Source organism: Fukomys damarensis, unplaced genomic scaffold (assembly GCF_012274545.1).
Source record: "Fukomys damarensis isolate Sample0158 unplaced genomic scaffold, DMR_v1.0_HiC HiC_scaffold_13, whole genome shotgun sequence".
Lineage (NCBI taxonomy): Eukaryota > Metazoa > Chordata > Mammalia > Rodentia > Bathyergidae > Fukomys > Fukomys damarensis.
Genome location: NW_022900925.1, coordinates 14,975,286 through 14,989,464, shown reverse-complemented (window position 1 = coordinate 14,989,464; position 14,179 = coordinate 14,975,286). Strand labels below are relative to the sequence as shown.

The following is a 14,179-nucleotide window of genomic DNA, read 5'->3' as shown; positions in this document are numbered from 1 at the left end:
TCAGATTACTATATATATAGCTCCTACAGGTTCTTCTGGATCACCTTTACTCTAGTTGAACAAGTCATCCTAGATTTTTGTCGTTCACCCTAGCAATGAAGTTAAATATTTCTCTTACACAGCTCAGATTTCTGCTTCAATACCCAGATCACTCTGAATCTTCACCATCTCTTGGCATTCTTTCCAGTACCATAACGAGTCTCCATATCCTCTCTTTCCAACCCATCCTCCACGCTGAGACAGACCTCAGTCCTCTGCCTTACACTCATCAGTGCTTCTCCTACCCTGTATGAGAGTCTAACACAAATTCAACATTATTCGCTCACTTTTTCTTTTCTTCCTCTGTATCCCACAACAGGAAGGTGTATACTCATTGCTATGGCCAGCTTGCCAAATTTCATCTCTTCAGTGTTTTTGCATAGGCCATTTGTCCTACCAGGAGCACTGACTCTCACTTGGAGTCCATCTGGCAAATTCCCGCACATGCTTGACAAAGTGATTTTCCACCTGTGATTCCAGCACACGTGGGGCCCCATCGCTTCTACCTTGAGTTCGGGCTCCTCACGTGGAGACTCCTCCTTGTTAGGCTGTGCTCTCCTTCTACTGGCCGGCCCTTATTTACCGACACCTTATTTACCGACAGAGACGACACTGGGTCAAACTCCCGGCCTGGAACAGGCGGAAGGCCTGCACGGGGCTATTGAGGGAACCAGGCCACTTCTTTGACTATATTTAGCAGTGGCGTTATCAGAAAACACCTCCGAATGCTCTGTGAGATACTACTCTAGCCAAGTGTCAAGGCCTCGGCGGGTATGACTCCCAGAGCGCATACAGAAAGATTCCGGAACTGGCCGCCCGAGCTCCCGGACAACTGCGCCCCACTTGGCGCGCAACTGTGCTCCGCGTCCCGCCACTAGGCCTCCAACCGGGTCTCGGAGGGTCACGTGACCAACTCGCCGCGCCTCTGCCAATATGGTGGCTGCTCAGCATCTAGGCCCGCCCTCTTGCCTAGTGCACGTCGGGGGCGGGGGAGGCGCGCACAAGTCCTCCAGCCAATCGCGGTGCATCCCGCTGGACACCACCCCGCCCGGTGGTGAAGCTGGGTCAGTGAGGATCGTCAGCGCGGGATTTGGGCTGCGGAGCCATGGCTGGCCAGCTGAGCGAAGGGGCCATTGCGGTAAGGAGAAACCTGGGAGCGGCCTGGGTAGCGGTGGCCCAGGGCGTGCAAAGTGCGGAACGGGGAAGGAGCCGCGGGAGATGGGGCGAGAACACTGGAGGGGGAGATCGCGGGGGTCTTGGGGGAGCAGCCAGGGTGAGGGACTGTCTCCGATTATCACCCGTTTCTCAAGGTTTCTTTCGTCGTCTTTTACATATATTCACGTTTCTCTTAAGAAAACAAAACAAAATAAACACCCCCCCTTCTCCCTGCCGCGGCCACTCTTGTCTTCTTCCCTTCCCCTATCCACAAACTTTTTAGTTGTCTGTTTTCAGCTATTTCATTTCCTTACCTCCACTTAGCTCTTTAGTCCTCCTTTAGTCGGAGATTCTCTTAATCACTACAGAAAGAACTGACTGAAGTTAACCCGTGGGCTTCTTATCGCCAAGTCCGACAGACACTTCAGTTCTGTGTAGTTGAGACTGGCCTGGAACTCACTGTATAGCCCAGGCTGGTCTCAAACTCACAGCGATCCTCCTGCCTCAGCCTCCTGAGTGCTGGGATTACAGGCGGCCAACACTTTCTTAAATTCTGTGGCACAGCTTGGCTGATCTTTCCCCGTTCTTATTTGCAGACTCCTCTGTACAAATTTTTGTTTCTTCTCTCTAGGCCCTCTCCCCACAAAGGCAATTTTCATTACCTTGTAGATGTCAGTTGTTCACTAATTTCTTTGTGCTGAGCCAGTTTACTGTAAAAGTCAGGCTTCTTTCTAAATATGTCTTCAGCATATCCCAGAGCAAATCTGTTACGTCCAGACCACTTGGTGTCTATAACTCAATGAATATATTGAAATTAAGGAGTCATTTCTTCCGACAGTCTCCATCACTGTGGATGTCTAATCCTTCAGCAGGTGAAGTACGTTTTATTTCCATATTGACCTGCTTCTCTCAACGTTGGCACCATTTCTTGCCTGGACTACTCACTCAACGGACTTTCCTACAGCCATTCCCATCTCAGCATATTCCCACTTGATCTCTTCTTCTCCAGCTTTTTAAAAGTTAAATTTATAATATAGTGTAAATTCTTGCTTTCCATCAGGCGCTTGGCTTTTTTTTTTCTTCTGCCCACTGCCTGGACTATTCTTCATTCTTCCCTTCTTTCCTCAACAAGTAATATCCCCCACGCATGTAGCAGTGCTGGCAAGTTTTAGGTGCCTGATAAAATGTTAGTTACCTTGAATGAATAAGGCAGTGGAAAGAACAGGACGGAGGTGAGCAGGAGAGAAAGGCAACTTGGGAGAAAACCAGAAGAGGAAGAACAATTGTCAGAGTCAAGTGACTATTTGAAAAAAATTAGAGATGTATAAATGGCTGAAGCCTGGGAAGTGTTGCAGATCTATAGCTGCTGCCTTGCACCTTTAAGACAAATGAGGGATGGTTCTTTATTATTTTTTACAGTGCTGAGGATTGAACCTAGGGTGGGCCTTCATACTGAGCAACATTCCCAGACCTTTTTTATTTTTATTTTGTTTTATTTATTTATTTATTTATGTTAGTGGAGATGGAACTCAGGACTTTGTGCTTTCAAGGCAGGTGGTGGCGGTGGAACCACTGAGTTAAATCCCTGGCCCTTATTTGTTATTTTGATACCGGTGTCACTAAGTTGGTAAATTGCCCAGCTGGGCTCAAACTTGTGATCCTCCTGCCTTAGCCTTCAAGAATACTGGGATTACAAACTTGCCCCATCAAGCCCTGCTGGTTTTCCATTTTTTTTTTAATGGCTGCTTTTTTAAATATTATTAGTGTATGTATACAATACCAAATAATTACATTCATCTTGATCATTAGTACTCTTAAAAAGAATGTTCCTTGGATATTTGTTTATTTATTTGTTTGTTTGTTTATTTGAGACAGGGTCTCTCTATGTAGTTGAGACTGACCTGGAACTCACTATGTAGCCCAGGCTGGTCTCGAACTCACAGCGATCCTTTTGCCTCAGCCTCCTCCCAAGTGCTGGGATTACCGGCATGAGCCACCATGCCTGGCTTCTTGGATTTTTAAATAATTTGGTAAAATTTTCTTTATATTCCATTTTAGAGACCTTTTTCTTTTCTTTTCTTTTCTTTTTTTGAGACAGGGTCTTGCTTTGTAGTTCAAGCTGTTTTTTTTTTTTTTTTTTAAATTGAGTTTATTGGTACATTTAGGGATACAGTACAGTTACATTCATTGTTGGGATCATGTACCTTTACATGGCAAGTCTTGATTCTCATTTTTTTCCCCTTACCTCTGCCCTCCCTTCACCGCCTCCTCCCCTCCCCATCTACAAAGGCTTTATTTTCATCTTTTCATTCTCTCACATTTTTTTCTTTTCCCTTTTTGTTCTTCCCCTACGTCAAGCTGGTTTTGAACTCACTATGCAACCCAGGCTGGTCTCAAACTAAGGCAATCCTCCTGCCTCAGTCAGATTAGAGGCATGTATAGAAACCTGTTTCTAGTGTTAAGTATTACTTGAGCTTTTTCGTTAATGGAATTTTCAAATGTGTTCATGATGGAGTTGAGTACCTTTGTTCACTTTGATTATCAGCTAAAGCAAGTATTATTTTTGTTAAAAAGATGAAGGCCCCAAAGAATAAGTAGATAGCACACAAATGGTGGTGTGGTTTTGAGCAAAAGCTATGGTGAAAGATTATACCTAAAACTATTACAATAAATAGCATTTATGTTTTTATTTATACATTATTTTTGCAGCGCTGTTGTTGAACCCAGGGCCTTGCATAGCATATATAATATATGCTAGGCAAATGCTGTACCACTAAGCTGCAAGGGCCAATCATAAAATATATCGTGTGGTAGTCAGGCATAGTGATGCAGACCTGTAATCCCAGTGCCAGGAGGCTGAGGCAAGAGGATTGCTGTGAGTTCAAGGCCAGCCTACTACACTACATAGTGAGATTCTGTCAGAAAAAAATAAATACAATGGGTGTTTATCTTGTCTTTGTTTCTGATTTTAAAATTTTTATTCGTACCTATTTGCAGTACATATTGACTACATTCATTGTGGGAGTTGACACATGTACATAACATGGTCTGTGTTTGAATTTTAAAATTTTATTACAGTAAACAACACATTGCAAGGTGTGATTAAAAGATACGGTGAATGGTGCTGCCTAGTACCATCCAACAGACTTGACGAGCTAGTAAAAACATTATGGTATATCTCACTTGCTGCATCTACCGTCATGAGACTTTTGGCTCCTCCCCAAATCAAAATGACCACGAAAGGTAAATCTTCTGAATAGATTCAGGACATCAGGACAGCTACATCAGTGCAACTAAAGACATTCATGAAAGGGAACTTCCAGAACTGCTTCAGAAGGTGTCCAGAATGATGGGATAAGTGTTTTGAAGTGGGGGGAGTATTTTGAGGGAGATTAATGGTAGTGTCTTTTACTGTAAGAAATTTAAAAAATTTAAACACTTGCCATGTATTTTTTGTTTTGTTTTGGTTTTTGGTTTTTGGTGCTGGGGATCAAACTCAGGTCCTCGCACTTGCAAGGCAGGCAGTGGAACCACTGAGCTAAATCCTTGGCCCACTTGCCATGTATTTTTTTTTTAATTACACCTTCTGTACCCTCTACCCAGCATTTATGTCTTAAGTAATTCATTTATAGAAAGGGAAAGAGGACTGATGTTTTTCAACTTTTTTATTTTTTAATTTTACTTTTAACAGTACTGTGGATTCATTTTAAGGCCTTTGCACTATTCCCAACCCTTTTTTGAGACAGGGTCTTGCTAAATTGCCCCGGGCTGGGCTTGAATTTGAGATAATCCTGCTTCAGTCTCCCAGAGTGCCACCAGCTAAACCTAGGCCTGCCGTTTTTTGTATTTATTTGAGACATGGTCTCACTTAAGTTGGCCCAGGTGGGCTCAAACCTGTGATCCTCATGTCTTGGGATTCCTAGAGTCCTGGGATTATAGGTGTGTACCACTGCACCTTGCTGCTTTTTTTTTCCCCCTCCATTTCTAATGTAATGGGTACTTACAGTACTTAAGTAAACTTGTAAGGTTTATATTGTTAGTTTCCCCAATTTACAATTGAAGATGATTAAAATGCAGAGAGGTAAAATACAACAGTCATTTGGAAAATTTAAAGCAATTTTAAGTGTGTCATACTGTATGTCTGAGAATAAAAGAAATCTTACAATCTGTATTTGTGATAATACTTTATTTTTATTTTTATTTTTTTGAGACAGGATCTAACTATGTAGTTCAGGCTGGCCTTGAACTTACTATGTAGCTCAAGCCGACCTTGAACTTGTCGTGATCCTCCTGCCTCAGCCTCCCAAGGGCTGGGATTACAGGTGTGCACCAACATGCCTGGCTCGTTTTTTTCCTTTTTCTCTTTTCTTTGGTACCAGGAATGAAACTCAGGACTTTGCACTTGCCAGACAGGCATGGCACCACTGAGCTACATCCCCAGCCCAAACATTTTAAATTAAAAAGTATAAAGTATATGCATGTGATTTGAAAAACAAATAGCACAGAAAGATGTTTAATGAAACTGCCAATCATCTGCCCCACCTTGACCAGTTCTATTCTCCAGAAATAACTTTAAAAAAGAACAAAACTACCTGCGTTGAAGTTTTGTTTATAGATTTTAAATGTATCCTTCAGGGTACAGTGCTTCCCTGTAATCATACTACCCTAATTGAGATATAGAACGCCTTCATCAATCCATGTAATATTCTCTTCATTCTTTTCTGTGCCCTACCCATAACCCAAGGCAACCACTATTCTGGTTTCTGTCATTACAGATCAGTTTTAAAACTTCATATAAAAGGAAGCAACGTGGCTTTTTTTGGGGAAGGATCTTGCTTTGTGGACAGGCTGTCTTCAAACTCCTGGGCAATACTCCTACCTCAGCCTCCCAAATAGCTGGGACTGCATGTGCATACTAGCACCATGCTTAGCTGTTGATTTCTTTCAGGAAGATGTATTTGTTTGTTTTTTTAGATCCTTATTGTTTGAAGAGTTACCGTGTTTTTATTATTAAGTAGTATGGAGTGTTATAATACAATTTGTTTATTCTTGTTAGACATTTGTTTTCAGTTTTGGCTACTGTAAATAAAAAGCTACAAACATTTATATGCAGATTGTTATAAATATATCTAAACTAACATAAAATTAAGTTATATAAAGTAATATAGATAATTATAAATTAGTATCTAGTACATAAATATATATCTAGAAGTACAATTGTTGGGACATAAGGTGTGACTGAACACTTTTTTGTGTTTGTACTGGGGATCAAACCCAGGGCCTCTACCATTGAACTATAATCCCTAGCCCTTGGCTGTATCTTTTGCTACATATAAATGTTGTCTGTATTTTCTCTCAATCTTTGTCTTACCTTTTTAATTTAAGATGATGCCACTTGTTGATTCTTGGTGTTATTTTCTGTGCAACTTGGGTTCTGTTCTGAAAGCCCTTGCCTGTGCCTCTGACTTAAAAAGTTTTTATCAATTTTATCTTTTGGCAGATTATTTGTTTTAACATTTAGTTCTTTGATCCATTGTTATTTAACTTAGTCCAAGGTGAGAGATAATGGGTCTAGAGTCAGTCTTCTGCAAGTGGACAGCACTTTTCCCAGCACCATTCATTACAGAGGCTGTATTTCCTCCAGTGTATGATTTTGGCTGCTTTGTCCAAGATCAAATAGTTGAGTGTTTCTGCATCCTCTGTCCTGTTCCATTGATCCTGTGTCTTTGTGTGTTTGTGTATGTGCCAGTACCATGCTGTTTTTATCACCGTAGCTTCATAGTATAACTTTGAAGTCCAGGATTGTGATGCCTCCTGTTGCCTATGATTGCTTTTGCTACTTTGAGTCTCTTCTGGTTCCATATGAATTTTAGGATTGTTTTTTTCAGTCCAGTGAAGTATGCTATTGTAATTTTACTGAGATTATATTAAATCTGTATGTTAATTTTGTAAGTATGGCCATTTTGACTGTATTGTTTCTGCCTAACCAGAAACAGTATATCTTTCCATTTTCTGATGTCCTCTTCAATTTCCTTTTTTCGGACTACGTTAGTATTCATTGTAGAAGTCTTTCACTTCCACCTAAGGGACTTTAATTGGTAGAGCATTTATTGACTAGTCGACATCTTACAAACATTGAGTCTTTCAAGCCATTATGATATATCTCTGCCTGCCTGCCTACCTTCCTTCCTTTCTGACAAGACCTTGCTATGTAGTTAAGGCTAGGCTTGGCTGGCCTCAAATTTGTGGCAATCCTCCTGCCTCAGCCTCCTGAGTGCTGGAATTACAGGCATGCCCCACCATTCCTGGCAGATTTCCTCTAATTCCTCTCAGAAGTGTTATGTAAGTTTTGGGGGCGTAAGGCTTGTATTATGTTTATCTCTAGGGTTTTAGGTTTTTCTGTTTTTGTTTTTGTTTTCTTTTGCATGATATTAGGTGTTATGCATGCTAGCTGAGTATGCTGGGGTACATCTTCAACCCTTTTTATATTTTATTTTGAGAGAGGACCTTGCTAAATTGCCTCGGCTGGCTTTTTTTTGTTTGTTTGTTTTTTGAGACAGGGTCTCACTGTGTGATTGAGACTGACCTGGAACTCACTATGTAGTCCAGACTGGTCTTGAACTCACAGCGATCCTCCTGCCTCAGCCTCCCAGTGCTGGGATTACAGGTGTGTGCCACCACTCCCGGCTTTCCGCTAGTTTTGAACTTGCATCTTCCTGCCTCAGAAAGGTGTAGCTGGGACTACAGATGTGTATTGCCATGCCTGACTGGTATTTTACTTTTGATGATTTATGTATATATGTATGTATGTATGTATGTATGTATGCATGCATCTATCTTATCTATTTATTTATTTATTTATTGGTAGTGGGGATCTAACTTGGGTCTTTGCGCTTGTGAGGCAGGCATCCCAACCACTAAGCTAAATCCCTGGCCCTTTTGATGGTATTTAAATGCCATTTTAAGCGGGCCTGGTGGCACACACCTATAATCCCAGCACCCAGAGGCTGACTGAAGAGGATAGCTGTGAGTTCGCGACCACCTTTTCCATTTCTTATTGGTGGTACTTAGAAACTCAAGTAAATTTTGCCTGTCAAACTTGTATTCTGTAAAGTCACTAAATTGACTTACTAGTTTTTGTACATTTCTTAGGATTTCCTGTGTATGTAGTTATACATATTATCAGTATGTAAAGACAGTTTTACATATTTCTTCTTTTCCAGTCTTGATGCTTTTGTCTCTTTTCCTTGCTTGTTACATAGTTAGGACACCTAATATATTAAATGAAAGTAGTAGAAGCTATTATTTTTGTCTTGTTCTTGGGGTAAATCATTGTCTTTTACCATTAAGTGCTAAGTGTAGATTTTTAAAAAGATGTCAGCTATCAATTTAGGCTTTCTTCTTTGCCTATGTTGCTGAGGGTTTTTATAATGAGTGTTGAATTTTGTCAAGTGCTTTTTCTCCATCGATTGAGATTATAATGTTTTTCATCTTTATTCTGTTAATGTGACAGATTGCATTGATTTTTGGATTTTGAGTAAACTGCCTTCTTAGGAAAAATCCCACTTGGTCAGGACATTATTTTATATGGTGCTGGACTTGGTTATTTGCTAATATTTCACGAGGATTTTTGTACCTATGTTCATGAATGATAAGCATATGGTTTTTCTCCCTTAGAATGCCTTTGTTTTTTTTTCTGTCAGGGTAAACCTAACAGAATGATCTGGGAAGTTTTTCCTCTTCTAATTTTTGAAATTATTTATGAAATACTGAGGTGTGTGTTTTGTTAAGAAGGTAGAATTCACCAGTAAAGCCATTTCTTAAGATATTTAAATTATGGTGCTATCTAAATTTTCAACCTTTTTGTATTTATTTTGAGAATTTATGTTTTTCTAGGGATTTTTCTAAGTTGTTTTTAATATTCCTGTATTATCTTTTAAATTTTTATATAGGATTTACAGGGATGCCTTCATTTTCATCCCAGATACTGAAAATATGTTTTCTTGACTAGATAGGCCAAGGATTTATTAACTTGATTGATCTTTTCAAAGAACTAGATTTTGGTTTGATTTTTTTTTTTCCCCTTGGTTCATTTTTTTTCTATTATTTATCTAGTTCCTATTTAATAATTGATTTTTGCTCTTTTTATTTATTTGGGTTTACTATATTTTTCTGGCTTTTCATGGTGAAAGTTTAGATCATAAACGTGGGATACTTTTTCTCTAATATAAGCATTTAAAGCATTACTCTTGCTACATCCTGCAAATTTGTGTTTTTGTTTGCTTGTTTTGAGAGGGAGAGTTTTGCTGTGTTGCCCAGGATGGTCTTGTCTCCAAATACCTGGGATTACTTAAGGCATGTGCCACCATTGCTGGTTCTTTACAATTTTATTTTATTTAGTTTTAGTTTTTGGATTTTTTGAGGTAGGGTCTTGTTATGTAGTTTAGGCTGTCTTTAAACTCACAATGTAGCCCAGGCTGGCCTGGAACTCCCTGCAATCCTCCTGCTTCAGCCTCCCTAGTGCTGGAATTATAGGCGAGTGCCACTATATCCAGCCATGCTACAATTTTATTTTCTCTTCATTCATTTAATAATACTTTTGAGGAAGGCAGTTCAAGGTTCCTACAGTCTTCGTGGGGCATATGTATTTCTCTTCCCTTGGTGTATTTATCCTCTCAAATAGAGACAAATGATGTTGAAAACGCCAATTGTAATCAAGGATCTGTCTGGTTTAGTTGCACACATTATGTCTTCATCAGGCCCTGTTATTAAATGTCCCTCTATAACTATTATTCTCTTTTGTGGAGTCTTTGTCTGCTGTTGATGATAATATCTTTTTCCAGTGTTTTACTTTTAAGTTTGTTTATTTTTGTATTTGAATTGTTTCTGTAGACAGCACATAATCGGCTGTCATTCTGACAATTTCTGCCTTTTAATTGGAATAAACTATGTACATTTAATATGATTGGTTTTAAGTTTTTCATCTTGCTACTTTTTTTGTTTGTCCCATCTGTTCTTTGACATTATTGTTCTAGGTTTCCTGGCTTCTTTTAGATTATTTATTTAGTTTTTTATGATTCAGATTATTACCACTACTGATTTATTAGCTGTACTCTTTGCTTTATTTTATAGTGATTGGTCTAGGACAGTGTGTCTTATCTTGGGTTGCAATAAAGAATACTGTAAACTGGGTGGCTTAAAGAATAAACATGTATTTTCACACGTTTCTGGAGGCAGAGAGGTGCTAGTAGGTGTGGTTTCCGGTGAGGGTCCTCTTCCTGGCTTAGACAGCTGTCATCTCACTGTGTGCTTATGTGACCTCTTCGTGCTGTTAGAGGGAGAACTGAGTTCATTCTTCTGTGAGGACACAGATCCCATTGTGGGGTTTCCAGCTTTATGACCTCATCCTAAAGGCTCCATTACATTGGAGATGAAAGTTTTGACTTATGATTTAGGAGAGACATAAGCATCCGGTCCATGATTTTGGTCTCAAAATTGGCTTTATACTCTTACACATCATTGAGACCTGCCCAAGACCTTTTATTTTTTGGGGTTATGTCTGTAATAGTATATCTATTTGAAATTATAACTAAGATGTTAAAAAATATTTGCTCATTTCAAATAACAATATAAATAATAGTTGATAGTCAGGTGTAGTTTTACACTCCTGTAATTCCCAGTACTTTGAGGGGGCTGAGACAGGAGGATTACAAGTTTGAGTTCAGCCTGGGCAACTAATGGCTTAGTGAGATTTTGTCTCTAAATATAAAAGTTTAAAAGGCCTGGGGACGTAGCTCAGTGTACCTGGGTTCAGGTCCTGTAGTGAAAAAGAAAAGCAAAAATAGTAAGAAAAGTGGTATTGTTTTATAACTTTGTACATATCTTTAATGACAGCTAGATTTTCATATCTGCTTCTGCATTCAGTCCATTGTTTTGTTTGAACTAAAAGAAGGAAATCTGGCATCATATGGATAATTTGGCTGGGAAAAGGAGCAGTATTTTAATAACCTTTGTCAGGCCTTTTTATTTGGCTATGATTATACCTAGGGCCTCACATGTGCTAAGCAATTGCCCCACCGTTGAGCTGTGTCCTCAACCCACACTTCTTTTTTGATACTATATGCAAATTTTTATCCAGGCATGATGGTGAACTCCTGTAATCCTAGCATTCTGGGGTCCTACACAGGAAGATTGCAAATTCAAGCCTAGCCCAAGCATCTCAGCAACTTTTTTTTCAAAGTTTTTTTTTTTGGTATACTTTTGATCTTTTGATATACATACTCACATTCATCATGGGGAATTTGTATCTGTACATAAAATATCTTGATTCTTTTTTCCCCATTTCCTGCCCCCTCTTCAACCCTTCTTTCCCTCCTTATTTAAAAAAAAATTTAGGTTTTTTATTAATAAATTTTATTTTATCCCAGCCCCATGAAGCTCCTCTCCTCATGTAAAAAGCTTTGTTTCCATTTTTTCCTTCTATTTTCATTTTTCCTCGTCCCTTCCCTTTTCTGTTCCTTCTTCCTGTTCTTATTTACGAAGGCTTTGTTTCTATTTTTCCTTCTATTGTCTTCATTTCCTTTGCCTTCCTTCCCTTTTCCCTACCCCCTCCCTCATTCCCCTTCCCATTTGAACATTTTCTTCCTATTTCCCAATATCTATCATCCATTTTGGTCCTTATTTACCCTTTCGGTTTCTCACAAACAATGCAATATTTAAGTAATATTTAAACAAAGGAAGTGAAATATTTATTTCACTTAATAGTATAGCCTCAAGGTGCATCCATTTACCTAAAAATATCTCAAGTTTATCCTTATGGCACAGTAGTACTCCACTGTATATAAAAATCACATTTTCTTTATCCATTCCTATGTTGATGAGCATCTGGCTGTTTCCAAGATTTAGTTATTACAAACTGTGCTGCTATAAACATGGATGTGTATGTATTATGATACCATGCTTTTAACTCTTGAGAAGATACCTAGAAGGGGAGTAGCTGGGCCAAATGGAACCTCTAGGTTTAGTTTTTTAAGGAATCTCCATACTGACTTCCATGTTGGTGGTACCAATTTACACTCCCACCAGCAGTGGAGAAAGATTCCTTTTTCCTTGAATCCTTGCCAGTGTTTGCAGCTTAGCATCTTAATAGGACTCTGTCTCAAAATAAAAAGTAAGAAAATGGGCTGGAGAGCTGGGGATTCAAAAGTAAACTGAATGAAGATGAGTGCTCAAGTCTCATTGAGAATAAACCTAAATGACCATTAAGAAGGCAAGAAGTGGGCTGGGGATTTAGCTCAGTGGTTCTGCTGCCTGCCTCGCAAGTGCAAGGTCCCAAGTTCGATCTCTGGAACCTGCCCCTCCAAAATGGGCTTAGGATATAGCTCAGTGTGGCCCTGGGTTGGGGGGGGATATCTTTAAGCTTAGTTAAAATGTAGATTGATCTGTGTTGCATTTTTTAACAAAATTTTTTTTTTACCTGTTTTGTTTTTAACATGCATTAGTCATTTGGAAAATATTGGCTTGTCACATTATGCAAGTTTGCCAGATGTCAATGTATTTTGTTATATCAGAAATTCATATTTATTAATATCACCAGTGATTTAATGAGAAAAGTGTGTAAGTATTGGGATGCTGTAAAGTTCAAAAGTTCTGATTTTCATAAGAAAACACCACTGACAACAGCTAGTATTTGTTGTTTTCCTTGAACAGGCAATTTTATGGTTTGTCCAGGTGATAAATGAAGATGACTGGCACTGCACAGGCTTTTACAACACTGTTATCTGCAGTTTACTCCAAATACAAAACTGTAAAAGGCTGCCAATTTATATTTATTTATTTATTTATTTATTTATTTTACAATTTTATTATTACCGCTTTATAAAATGTAAGCCAAGAAATCATAAATAAGGCTAAAATGAAAATAGACAGTTTCTATTTGGGTATGGAACAGACTTGCAAATCAGAACACAGCCTCAGTTAGAAGGCACTTTTAAAGGGAAAAAGAACAATGGAGTGAATGAAGTAACTTTTTTGGAACAATTTTCTGTTGGGCCTGTTACACGAGTTGTTTTGATCACGTTAGACTGATGGGTGGAGGTCTGTTCATGTGGAATCTATGTGATTAGGCACTAGGGGAAAATTGGGAGGAGGTTATCGGTGAAAGCAGTCTTTTGGAGTCAGTCAGGCAGTCCGAAGTCCCAGGAATGAAATGTTGCAATTTTGAAGTCTTGTAACACTTTCTTTCCAGGCAGCATTTTTTTCCTGCACCACCTCCATCTTTAGCAAAAGTTCAGGAAGTCTCCATCTTTTCCAAGTGACTTTTTTCCCTTGGTAGAAGATAGGCATCATTTCGAGTCAGAGCAGTCTGCCTTCTGTTGTAAATAAATTTGAAAAATCCTCCCCCTCTGTGGTAGTTAACATTTTCGAGAACCTCTATTTGCTCTGCCGTTCTTTTTCTGGGCTTGTCTGCTATTCTATTTTTTCTTTTCTTTTTGCATTGTTTTGTTTTTGTTTTTTTTTGTTTGTTTGTTTTTTTTGGTTGTTCTTGTCCTGGGCACTGACAAAGATTCCCTCCTTGATCAGATTTTAGTCACACCCTCCCAAGCCCCCTGTCTGCCAATTTTTAATTAAATTTGAGTGCATATCTCACAATCTGTTTTTGATCTTTCAGGCCATCATGCAACAGGGGGATACATCCATAAAACCCATTCTCCAAGTCATTGTAAGTACCTGTATATGTTTTTCATCAGTTTTAGACTCATATATATTTATAAACTATGGTTGATGAAAAGCTTAAAGATTTGTCCACCTCAAAACCTTTCCCAGCTTTTTAAAAAAATTATGTTGAAGTTAAACCTTTGGAGGTTCAGATTTGTTTCTTTCTTTCTTTTTGGTGGGGGAGGCAGGGTCTCCCTTTGTAGTTCAGACTAGCCTTGAATTCACTGTGTAGCCCAGGCTGGCCTCCAACTCATGGAGATCCTCCTGC

At 39.0% G+C, this 14,179-nt stretch overlaps 2 protein-coding genes across 4 annotated transcripts in view; one reads left to right on the top strand and one right to left on the bottom strand.

Moving 5' to 3' along the window:
* Positions 1 to 946, bottom strand: part of Smyd4 (SET and MYND domain containing 4) — a 54,369-nt gene extending 53,423 nt beyond the window's left edge. For 2 of the 3 annotated variants that reach the window (XM_010642146.2, XM_019210405.2), the window contains exon 1: positions 546 to 945. The gene's annotated coding sequence lies outside the window, so the exon portion shown is untranslated. Of the gene's footprint in view, positions 1 to 545 lie in introns of all 3 variants that reach the window. The other variant, XM_033762855.1, reaches the window with a different exon arrangement.
* Positions 947 to 1,032: 86 nt separating this feature from the next.
* Positions 1,033 to 14,179, top strand: part of Rpa1 (replication protein A1) — a 56,761-nt gene continuing 43,614 nt past the window's right edge. Inside the window, exons 1-2 of the mRNA XM_010642145.3 lie at positions 1,033 to 1,177; positions 13,865 to 13,915. Coding sequence (XP_010640447.1) covers positions 1,145 to 1,177; positions 13,865 to 13,915 — 84 coding nt within the window. The 5' untranslated portion in view covers positions 1,033 to 1,144. The remainder of the gene's footprint in view (positions 1,178 to 13,864; positions 13,916 to 14,179) is intronic.